At 45.0% G+C, this 12,410-nt stretch overlaps 1 protein-coding gene across 2 annotated transcripts in view; it reads right to left on the bottom strand.

The window, feature by feature from the left end:
• The window catches only part of PHACTR2 (phosphatase and actin regulator 2), a 92,883-nt gene extending 91,663 nt beyond the window's left edge, over positions 1-1,220 (bottom strand). Inside the window, exon 1 of one of the 2 annotated variants that reach the window (XM_035108834.2) lies at positions 898-1,220. In XM_035108834.2, coding sequence (XP_034964725.2) covers positions 898-1,066 — 169 coding nt within the window. In that variant the 5' untranslated portion in view covers positions 1,067-1,220. The remainder of the gene's footprint in view (positions 1-897) is intronic. The other variant, XM_035108836.2, reaches the window with a different exon arrangement.
• Between the last annotated feature and the right edge of the window lie 11,190 nt (positions 1,221-12,410).

Raw genomic sequence — 12,410 nt, 5'->3', positions numbered from 1 at the left:
CCAAACCAAGCCAGAAAATATGACATAATCGTTCTCAGTGCTAGTCTGGAACAACCACTACTGCGTTTCTTCATGTTCGTTATCACCAGCCAAATATCAGTTCATTTACAAAAGCATGCTGGAACTACTCTAGTTTTAAATTAACAGGGAGGCCAGTCGGCTCAAGGCCAAGTTTGCCTTTAGGAATCTTGACATCCTACCAGAAGGGTAACACTGTAGATCCCATGAGGTTTACCTCTCTAGATCCCATGAGAATTACCTCTCTAGATCATGGTGGCAGCTGCCTCACAACAGGCAGAAGTTCAATAGGAGAATCTCTCTTTTTCCCATAACTACCTCTCAACTACAAAGTGACATGGCACTTCTTGAATTCCTGCCTGCCATGCAACTATCAAAGGCTAAGGTTTCCTGCAGGAAAAGGAGATATGAAGTGGGACTCATATAGGACTCCCTACTTTAAAAAAATAAAATAAAAAATCAACAGAAAATCCCTCCATAACATTATACAATACTGTACTGCACATATTCAGCAGAACATATTCAGCAGATAAGCAGATATGCTTATCTTACTCACATAGGCGAAAAAAGTTGCTTGGAGAGAACTCCTAGTGGCTACAATGCAGCCTGATCCTGGATCTAGGCTTGGTGACCGACTTGCATTCAGCAGGTGAAGCTTCCCCAGCTTCCCCAGCAAGCCACTTCGCAAAGCAGCTGCAGTGGGCTGGGGAAGCTTCTCCTGCAGAATTCCTGCCTGTTCGGCCGCTGTTAAAGGCGCAGCCCCCCCCCCGGGCTGCCGAGAAAGAGGGTGGGTGGGTAGGTGGCGGGATAAAGGTGGCAGCTCTTGGCGAAGACCACGCGGGCGCCCGGTGCCTGCGCCGCGTGCCTCCTCTCCCTTACCTGAGCCGGAGAGCGCGCCCCGCTGCAGGTGGCTCTTTCGCAGCGTGCAGAAAGAGGAGACGTCGCTCTGGGCGCGGCCCCTGGGGCCGGTCTCGCCGGGGAGCATCCACCAGCGGGACGAGGGAGAAGGCGCATCTGCCCGGGGAGGGCTCGCCTTGTTCTCCTCCATCCCCGCGACGGCGACCGAGAAGGGACGAGCTCGCCTGGTCGCCACTTCTTTTCTCTCTTGCGCTCTCTCCCCGTTTCAAGTGGTCTCTGAGAGGAAACGGGCGCCTTCTTCCGCCGTAGGTGTGGCGCCTCCGAAGCCAACGCAGCCACAGCGCGACGAAGGTGGCGAAAGGCGAGCGAAAAAGTTTTGACAGGAAGGACCCGCCCACCGACTCTCGGTTCTCCTCACAGCCAGTTTGCGCTGGCTCCACCGCAGGGGCTGGTCCTGCTCGCCCGCCGCCTGGCTTTCTTCAGGGCCACTGGCTCTGCACAACAAAGGCAAGCGGCCGTTTGGCAAAGGCTTACCTCGCAGGGCGTGGACGACCAGGAGCCCCCTGATAAAGCGGCAGCCTCCGGTCCGAAGAGTGGCCTGTCAAAAACGGGGAGAGGAGGGCGCATTTCCTGCTCCTTCCTGGGCTGCACACTGGTAGGGCACTGCCTGGGGTGGCAAGCTCACCACACAGCTCGGTTGACATTTGCACACCGAGATAGTTTACTGCTTGGGAAGTGGTCGCTTGCTTTTTTGAAGGGGAATGTGTGTGTTTTCTAGTTAGGAATCCAGACTGAGTTGGAAGACATCTTAGGAAAGGTCTGAACCTTAAATGCGATAAACTTCCTAAGCTGAAACCACTTCCAAAAGAAGAAGGAATGGGCAACCCACGTGTTAAGATTGTCCTGTACATGATATATCACACACATGCACATTATGCAACATGTACATATACTGGGAAGCCTCAGCTGATGATGTGTATTGGGGGTGCTGCACTCCCAGGTGAGACAGTTGTTGTCCCAAATCCTTTTTTTTTTTTTTTGGTAGCTGGGCTCTGTCTTTGTAGAGTCTCCCAAGGAAGGCTTATCTGATGGCAGCTCTGAGGCCCTTTTCACCAAGGGAAGGCTGCTGCAATTGCCCTGGTGCTTTAGATACTTGTTTCAATAGATGTTGCATTCCTTGCTTTTTTCTGTTTTAACACAGATTTGTCTTTCAGGTGTTTTTTTTAATTTTAAAAATGTTACGTATCTGATTTTAAATGGTATTTTAATGACTGTTTTTATTGTGAACAGCTGTGGAAATAGTTTGTGGTTGAAGAGTGGAACAAGAAAATTGCTAAACAGTTAAGTAAATAGGTATGGTTTCCCAGTGAAAATTTGTCTGCTGTTTTCAAAACAGACACATATTTCATGCTCTAATTCAACACACAGTTGCACATGCTGCATGGCCACATGCTAGGGATCCTGCACTGAGGAAAGGGATGGACTACAGGTCTTCTGAGGTCCCTTCCAGTTCTATGATTCCAGAGGTGGATTTAGGGCACTGTGACCAGTTCTGCTGTACTGCATGCTGAGCCTAGGGGGCGCTGCAGGGCACTGCATCTATGACATAGTGAATTGACCAAAATGGAAGGCAAGAGGTGAGGAGGGGGTGCCAAATGTTGGCCTCGCACAGGGCACCGCTGAAATTTGAAAGACCAAAGTTAACCCCTGATGATTCTGTCCCTAACAATGTACCGGTTTGCACCGCATGCAGAAAGAGAGAGGATCTCCTTACATTCTCAGATGCAGTCACTATACCTAACTGGATATAAATACAGTGTGCAAGTTCCTGCGAATTCCTAGAAACAGGCTACCTGATTCTATCCATACAGAGTTTGAGCATTCAGGCTGTTTCTTCTCAAAAGCCCTTTGCTATATCTTCCAGGTTCCAGCCATTCCTATTAAGAGCTGTGGACTTGCTCTGTCATGCTCAGAAACAGGGCAGGGGGGCTTACCCTAATCCATGACCAATGCCCCTGGGGCACAGCGAATTCCCCATTGCTCTAAAGCAGAGGACAGAACATAGAACTGGGTTCTGAAAACAGCCCATAACATTTACTTGGAAGTGTACTCTATTGATGGCAATATAATTTCCTTTCTCAAAAATCTACCTAGGAATTATTTATTTTATTTCACAAATTTATACCGCACATTTCAAGGCAGCTAAGCATCATAATACAATATGCAAACAGCAATGCTAAAATAATTACTAAAGGCAAACATAAAGGTAATATTGAAGAATAAATCTTAGGTTCTTTTCCTACACCATATACATTCCAATAGAAAATAGGTTTATGCAATTACATTAGACAAAAATGTCTACACTTGCAAAGAAAAGAAAACTTTCCACCTTGTTATTAGCATGATTTTTTTTGGGAAATTTTTGTAATGAAAGATACTACATTGTTTCAACTATTTGCAGGTTTACAAATAGCTATTCCAACTGTAATCCAAATGTCAACCTTTGTGCAGAGTTGATATGCGGTATCTTCCATAGCAAAAGTAAATGACAGGTTCATCAGTGTTCTGACTTTGCTACTGGTTCTGCCTGCAACAAAATCAAAATATTATAAACAGTCCTGCTGGCCTATTTATATGACATTATAATGTCTCTTTTATGTATTACTAATGTACAGTATTGGGCACCATAGTCTCTAGGCAGCAAACATAAAACCAATCAATAGTTTCATTAAAATTGCATGGAAATGCTCTTATATCCATTCCCCGAATCAGCAGTTACCGTATGCAGTATTTCTCCACCTCCCTTCCTGCATTTTTCTCCTCCTTTCTTCATTTATTTTCCACTCTTTATTGGCAGAATGTTCACAGGTAGACTTATGTTTATTGTTCTATGAAGGCCTAACGTAAAAGTTCAGTGTGGCAATGAGTCTGACAGCTTTTAAGTGATATTCAGGCTTCTGGAATAAATAGCTTAGTTTTGGGGACAGTAACCTTTTTTCAGGCTGTAGGTTATAGCCACCCCTGGTTAAGCTAAGCCCATAGGTTCACAAATGGTTCATTTACCATCAATTAAATAGAAGACACCCATGACCACTCTGCTTTCTTCTGAAAGCAGCTGCCAGAATTGCCAGGGTGGAGGTGGGAATTAACTCTATTTCCACTCATACTGTGTATTCCAAGTCCAAACTGGCCTTCCCATCAGCTGTTGCTTCCCTTCTATAGAAAACATGCAGCCTTGAAACTGAAACTCATTAAATCTGGTGCATCCCAAGATTAGGCCTAGCATTTCATTTTCAATGTGTGCTTATATAATTTATGTGATTGTCTTTGTGACCTGTAACATGTAAGAAATACTCCAGTTATGGAGTATTTTTTCTTTTTCTTTTACGTTTTATTGTAATTTTATTGGTGTTAGCTGCCCTGAGGCAGGTTCTGGCCGGGGAGGGCAGGGTATAAATAATAATAATAATAATAATAATAATAATAATAATAATAATAATTACTTCAACCTTTGCCAACCTGGTACCTACCAGGTGTTTTAGACTACATATCCTATCAGCCACAGACAGCATGCCCAGTCAATTTCATTTGTACTCAGTCTAGAGCAATCAGTGAGGAGGAAGACCACAGCACACTTGGCCTTCCAGCAGGCAGCGAAGTCACTGCCACTTACTGGGAGGGGCAATGAGGTGGGGAGGCTGGTTTTGTCCAGGTGCATTGTTGACTCTGTTGCCAGGAGGTCAGGTGACTGGTGCTGCCCCTCCTCACCAGCTGCTCCTGCTTGTACTGCTAGATATCAGGTTATGTTATAACATTATTGTTGGTATTAAAGGGTTAAGTTATACTAGTCGCTCTAAACACTGAGCAGCTGAACCTAATTAAACATCCGGGAATGTTTGACAGCCTGTATAAATAGTTCCTTGCAAGCGTTTTTTCCCTCTTAGGAGCGTTTTTTCTCTCAATAGTGTTATCTCTTAGTTTTGGTTGCTGTGTGTAGGAGTGATGCCTCAAGTTTGTGCACTGAGGCACAGTTTTGTTTAAGTTTTTACTTGGCCAGAGATGAAGGATGTCTACCTTATCTCCAGGCTACGTTTTTTCTAAATAAAGCTTTTGAGTTTGCAATCTGCTCCAGAGTTCCTGCATTTACAACTCTTGCTGACTCACCTTACTCTTTGCCGTTGTGCTATAAAGCTCTGCTGAAAGGGAAGATTTACGTCTGGAAGCGTGACTGGACCGGTAAATTTCTTTACTTAAACACAAGCTAATTAAAGCTTATGGACAATTATAGTGAAGCTAACAATCTAATCTCCATTCTCATGTACTCAGGGTCTTGAGACTGAACCACAGCTTGTCACCTGTAGTGAAGAACTTTATTTAAATCCCAGTGCAGAATATGGGAGTCTAATTATATTTAGTAGAACATATTCCATTTGAGCAAACTCAAAACATTTGTGACAGTGGAACACCCAGTAGTGAGTAATGCTCCTGTTTCTACACTTGGGAGAGAAAACATTTAAGCTACATAGCATTTGTAAAAGGGATATAATATTTTAAAGAGCGTGCTGCCTTTATATGAAATATTTGCAACAAATGAGGACTCCAGGCACGTGAAATCTTGAGTTACGATATCTGAATGGCAGGTGTCAAAGAGAGAGCCTCAAATATATACAAAAGTTATATTAACAGTTATATTAAAAGTAACAGCAGGTGGCACTTGATAATACATTGAAATAAGAACTTAGTAGCCTTTATAAAAAAAGAAAGTGGGAAATGTTTAACTGAAAATAGGTCAGAACTGAGATAGAATATTCAGAAAAAGGCAAGGAGGGTGATAGCAGGTTAAAGGATGTCAAAGTGAATTAATCATATGAGGCATTAAGAAGACCATAAATGTTAAAAGAAACTGTCAGAATTCATGATGCCTATAGAAATTTAAATAATACCCTGTAATATATATATTTTTAAAAGCCATTCAATTTTAGCTTGGGAAGAATATTCTTTGGCTGACACATTATTATGGGGAAACCCAATTCCAGTGCTCTGAGCAGCACTCTTTTAATTTTCCACAATGCTGCAGACTGGTGAGATGTCAGAGGCATTGTGAGGAATGAAATGGTGGCTAGATTCAGACATCCAGTGCTGCTTGGAGTGCTCCTCAGAGCCCCGCTGCCAACATTACTGCCCATTCCCCTGACTGCCCAGGTAGTCTACCATGGCTTATAGATGAAGGGGGGACCCACTTTGCCTCCTCAGATCTGGAGCCAACCCTGCATTTCATACTTGCCTCCACTGAGGAACATCTCTCAGTGGCACACACACAAAAATTGCACATACGCACTGTGCATATGGTGCTGATAAAGGATTGATCCGTTTTTATATTATGTGAGCTGTTAGAGACAGTGAGTTACAAACCTTTCAAAACCAAGGTGTGTAGATGCATCTTCAGCTTAAGTGTCAGCTGCCAACTTTTTTTAAAAAAAGCATAGATCACCTACTTGTAGGATTGCTGGCTGTTGGAGTTGAAAGAATGATCAATGAGACACATCACCATGATGAATGGGGCAATTGAATAAATACAGTACTTTGATTTGTTCTGTGAAAGCTGAATGCTTACAATGGCACAAAGTAAGGGTAAAAATGCCCAAATGCAGTTGAAATCCTTTTTTATCTTTGCCCTGCAGCTATCCTCTCTGAGGCTCTTCAATACCCGACATTGCATCAGCAAATTGGCACTGATAAATTAAAACAGGACAGCACAATGACTGTAAGTCTAACATTGATGGTGTTGGTTTCCAGAGAAAGCTGCATGGTCCTTTTTGCTAAACAGGGGTCACCAACCCTTTTGAGTCCACAGCACATTTGCAAACCAGAAAAACCAGTAAAACCGTCTTGGGCACCAAGCACACACAGCACTTAGGAATGAAAAAAAGTATCGACTTTTTATCAAGTCTAATTTGGCATATGTTTGTTTGTTTGTGAGAGAGATCTTCCTGGAGAATGCCATTTGTGGGGAAAGACTTAAACTTCCCTCCCCAGCTGAAATCCCCAGGCAGATCAATTAGGCTAGGAAAAAAGCCTCCTTTTGAACAGGATGGAACCTTATAGCACCAGGGAAGGCCTTTAGAGGCCCATGGATGCCCATGGGTGCTATGCTTGCAGTCCATGTGCTATAGGAGCCAACGGTTATCACATTGTGTTAGTTTTAATTGGGGTTCTCAGCTTTGGGAATTCAGTTGAGTTGATCAGTTGCTTATACATTTCCAAATAAGCAAATAAAGTATCTTCCAGACACCACAGCATGGGAAGGGGCAAATTAATTGATTCGTTGGTTGCACAGTCTGCCTTAGTAACTGCCTGCTGCCGCTCATAAAAGTTTCTATAGGTCATTCTATTATTATTTGAGCAATTGCCATTGGGATTATGATGCATTACTCCCTGGGTCAGGTTGCCCTCTTGATACTAAATAATCAAATAGAAGTCAATGCCAAATAAGGTTAAGATGGTAATGCAGTCCATTAAGAAGCACTTTTCCTCTCAACGTGTGGGAGCCTGCCAAATATGCCTACAGTACAGTACAAGGAAAACATAGTTGGACCAGTAAAGGCATGGGCATTTCAACTTTTGATAGAAGACAAGGGGTACATTTCTGCTGCATTAAATGTGAGCAGCTCATCGTTCAAAGATAATTGAATGAGCAAGTGAGAGAGCAAACTAAGCCAGCTCCTTCAAGACAGTTTTGGCAGCATTTGCATTTAAGGAATTTTCATAATTTTAAAAAAGGCCGGCTTGAATTTTCCTCCAGAATATGCATTGTAGAATACATGTTTGTTTTTAGATCATCTGCGTACTTCCTGTTATATAAATTTATCACCAGGTATGAAAAAGGCAAAGTGCAGCAGGAAACTGTGAGATTTAACTCTTCTGTTAAGATTTGTTGTTTTTTTTAAATGTAACCCAGCAAGTAGCTAATGATTGTGATCCAGCAATAATATCTGGCAAACTGCAGATATTCTTCCTCCGTTACAATGACTGCAAAAAAGAGGCTATTTGTGCAAATGAATGAATGTGTCTGTTTGAAATGGAATCCCCTGCTCTGCATTACTCTATAGCTTACTTAGCACAGTGGTTAATATATCCTCTAGTGCAGGCATCCCCAAACTTCGGCCCTCCAGATGTTTTGGACTACAATTCCCATCTTCCCCGACCACTGGTCCTGTTAGCTAGGGATCATAGGAGTTGTAGGCCAAAACATCTGGAGGGCCGCAGTTTGGGGATGCCTGCTCTAGTGGAACTACTCACCATAGATGGTAATGACACTCTGCCACAAGACATAATCCTACAGCTACTTGTTATGACATAAAAACTGTACAAGTTTTCAACAGTGTTGTTGTGATTCTCTGCTGTAAGCGAACAGTAACTGAGCCTGTTGTTTCTTCAAGATTGGATTCAATAGTTTTCAAATTAGGACAGAATGGCCTGGTTCACACAACACAGTAAGCCAAACTTAATAAAACTTGTTTGGCAAGGAGAGAACCCAGGTTCCCATGACATGAGATGTGGGAATAAAAAAGCCTAGGAAAGAGCAAAAGGGCTGTGATGGTTCAGGAATCTGTATGGTTCCATTAAGCCAGGCACCCCCAAACTGCGGCCCTCCATATGTTTTGTCCTACAACTCCCATGATCTCTAGCTAACAGGGCCAGTGGTCAGGGATGATGGGAACTGTAGTCCAAAACATCTGGAGGGCCGAAGTTTGGGGATGCCTGTATTAAGCCATAGTTTGGCTTACCAGGTTGTGGGAATCAGGCCACTGTATTTATTATGGTCAAAAAGGGTACTAAACAAAACTCACCAACTCCATCTGCAGTACAGACCCTGGTGTGGATTAAATGCGATCAGCAGAACACTTCGTATGTACAGAAAGCAAGTACAAGCCTGCAAGGACAGGCACATTTCAAAGACCTATTGCTGGACCCAACAACACAAGAGGCAATTACTCCTTCTGGTTCGTTTCTGAAGATGCAGAAATAGCTAATTTTCTTGAATTGTATCATGCACTCTTTATACACTAATAGTGATTCTTTGCATACTAACTCTAGGGCTGAAATCAGACAACTGCACAGTTTCACATGGTCAAAGGATTTTTGAACTTGTATTCTTTAAAACAACAGTTTCCCATGCTACATAGAAGCCGTTATTCTAGGGAAGTTTGAAAAATGGTTTATAACAAGCCACTCTTGTTGGACTCGGTTAAAGCAGTTCTTTGGATCAAAGCACTGTACAGAAATGTGAATGTTTTAGCTAATTACATACGTCCAACATTTGACAGAGAAAAATGAAGCGTACTTACTTCCTAGTCATGAGTTTATGATGGTAGCTGAGCTTGCCAAATGTCTAAGACACCAGCTGGATCATCTACCAAAGACATTTTGAAATAGTGGCTTCCAAATTGTGTTTCCTACAGTCCAGAGAGCACAGTTGGCTGTGTTCTTAGATGCAAGAAATCAGCTGATTAAATGAGGTCTTGAGTTTTACAAGTCCATTCATCATTCCATTTGTAAGACAGTCTGTCATGTGAGAACGTTTTTGAACTTCAAGATATCAGAAAAAAGAACTTGGTACACACAGTCAGGTTGAAAACTTCTACATTTCAAGCATGAATACTAACTTGCCCCATTTTCAATGGGTCACAAAAGCTGTAAAACGTAAGCCAACACAGTGAGTTGTTATTCAGTTGAATAACAGACCCATTGAAATTACTGGGCCTACATGAGTCATGGGCCATTGATTTCAATGGGCCTACTCTAAGTGAGTTAATTCAATACAATCCAGTATTCCCTTTGGCATCCGAGACATCAGAATGAAAGGTAGTGTATGTATTCAACATAACAGTTCGTGTTTCAAATAAAAACGTCAGGTCAACTTTCTCAAACCAAAATACATTAACAGGGTCTCTGAAATGAGGGTTTTTGAGCACTCTGCTGTATTATTATTTATTGTCAAACTCCTGCCTTCCTTTAAAAATACTAATTTAGATTTTAAAATGCACATATCCTATATACTCCACCCTTCATAAGCTTCCCAAGGGATGAGTAACTTACAGAAAAGTTATGTTGCTGAGTGGGGATTGCAAATGCTTTTTGCTCAAAAAAGAATTGCAGCAGTTATTATGAGTTATTAATAAACAGCCACAATAAATGAATACACTGCTTGCTTTCTAACTACTGTATTTAAATCTTGAATTTATCCAAAGAATTTCTGTAAATCTTGAATCACTTTTGACCCCCTCCATCTTAAATACCATGCCTTATCTTGCACCAAATGTAGTACTGCTAGCCTAAGACTAGCAGATGAAAGACATACAGTAACATAACATGAATCACAGAATCACAGAATTGTAGAATTGGGACCCCGAGGATCGTCTAGTCCAGCTTGGGTCCCCAGCTGTTGTTGGACATACATCTCCCATCACTCTCGACTCCTGGTCTTGCTAGCTAGGGATGAAGGGAATTGTAGTCCCGCAACAGCTGGTGACCCAAGGTTGAGAAACGCTGGTCTAGTCCAACCCTCTGCAATGCAGGAATATGCAGCCGTCCCATCCAGGGACTAAACCTGCAGCCTTGGTGTTATTAGCACCATACTCTAACCAACTGAGCTATCATCAAGCAGAAACTTGCATTTGTTGCACTGTTTAGGGTTGACACTGGAGGAGAGTGGGGCTGTGGTGCCTTTTTCAGCTATGTGGCAGGCAGATATCAAACAGAGCAACCATTTTCTAGTATGGAAGTACAATTATGGATAAAGCTTCACTTGTTGATATTTTGCCCACTGGACATCTTATGACTTCTATGCAACCCCCTCCTGCAAAAGTGTGCACAAATTTGCATGAGATATAAGGGAGCACATTCAAATGTGTGTCTTACTTGGCAACTGCACCGAAGGGCCAAATCAATGCACAGTAAACCGAGCCCAGAAATTGTGTTGCCCTGTCTATGCACATGTGTGCAGTGCAGTCAGGCCAGTTGCTGCAGAAGGTGGCTGCTGCCTCGAACCAGGCTCTGGTGGCACTCTGGGAAGGTGGCAACTTCCTCCATGTGTGGTCTTACGTGACACCTCCTTGGTCCGTGGCAATGAGACGCCGTGGGATTTGTTCGCTGTGACTTGGCAGAGCTGTCTGATGAGGTGTTGGGAGCCGGCGTCCTTTCTCTGTGACTTGATCCAGGTGGCTGAGGAGATCACTGGCAGGTCGTTGAGGGGGAAGGAATGACCTCACGACACAACCACAGCAGTTGGTTATCATTCTGGAGCTGTCCAAGGTCGTGCGCAGTGGAACTGCGTTGCCACTGAGAAGGGCCTGCTGGTCTCAGCGCTGTGTGTCATAGGCGTACCCCCCACGCCCCCCCCCAGAAGCCGGCCCGGACCTCTCCGCTGCGCACGGGAGAGCCCGGTGAGTGACGACGAGCGTCTCTCTCTCCGAGGCGGAGCAGTAGCGCTGCGCAACTTGCAGTCAGCCACCGCGCGGCGCGAGAGGAGGGGCCGGGGAAAAGAGCGGGAGGCAGCGCGGAGGCTCCACCAATCAGGCTCGGCTTCGCCTGACGAGCGCCGCCGGCGTCCTATAAGAAGACGCGGCAAGCGGGCCGAGGGATGTTGTTGTTTTTGCGTGTTTGGAGAGAAAGGGAGTGCGAGAGGAGAGCCGGCGGCTGGCTGGCTGGGGCCGGCAGGAGCGGGAAATGTGGTCCCGGGAGTGGGCTCGGCCGCTGCGGCGCCTGTGGGCGCCGGCGTCCTCCTGCTGCTGTTGCTGCCACTGGTGGTGAGGCAGCTGCTGAAGCAGAGCGCGCTCTTCCCCCGCCCTTGCCAGGTCGGCGCGTGGCTCTCTGTGTGCGCGTGAGTGTGTGTGTGTAATCCTCTCGGAGTACTGCCTCCACCCAGCCGCAGCCCTGCCGACGCCGTCTTGGATGCTTCTCATTTGCCAGTCCTGCCCAGCGTAGCCCCTTGCCTGCTTTCTGCCCATTTTGCGTTCCCCGCTCTTCCAAAGAGGGGCGAGCCCGTTGCTGGAATCAGACAAGCCGGGAGCGCAGAAGCAGCAGCAGTAGGAACTTTGGCTCCAGGAGGACTTGCTGTTCACCAGTCTGTTTCTCGGAAGCCGGTGAGGAAGCTTCGCGTTTTGAAGCATTAAAAAGCAGAGTCAAATCATAATGACTTCTTCTCCCCATAAACGTGTCCCTCGTGCTGAGAAAGTGGCTAACCTTTTTTCTTCATCCTGACGCATATCCTAAAGTGGAGAGGCTGTAGGTTTTTAAAGGGGGGGGGCACTGCAGCTGGGAAAGGGGGGCGCCGGAGGGAATCTCTCTGAACCACGGCGCTGCATAGGCTTAAGAGGGCCCTGCCCGCGCAGCTGCTCTTTCGCAGCCTCCGGCGATCTGCTCCGTAGCCCCGCCCACGTTCCCACTTTGTGGCCCCTCCCCTCCCGCGCCTTGGCCCCGCCCCTTGCACCCCAGTTTTGATCCTGGGTACGCCCCTGCTCTGTGTGTGTGTG

This window comes from Zootoca vivipara, chromosome 3, assembly GCF_963506605.1.
Source record: "Zootoca vivipara chromosome 3, rZooViv1.1, whole genome shotgun sequence".
Lineage (NCBI taxonomy): Eukaryota > Metazoa > Chordata > Lepidosauria > Squamata > Lacertidae > Zootoca > Zootoca vivipara.
The sequence above is the reverse complement of the archived record's forward strand: the minus strand, read 5'-3'. Positions and strand labels throughout refer to the sequence as shown.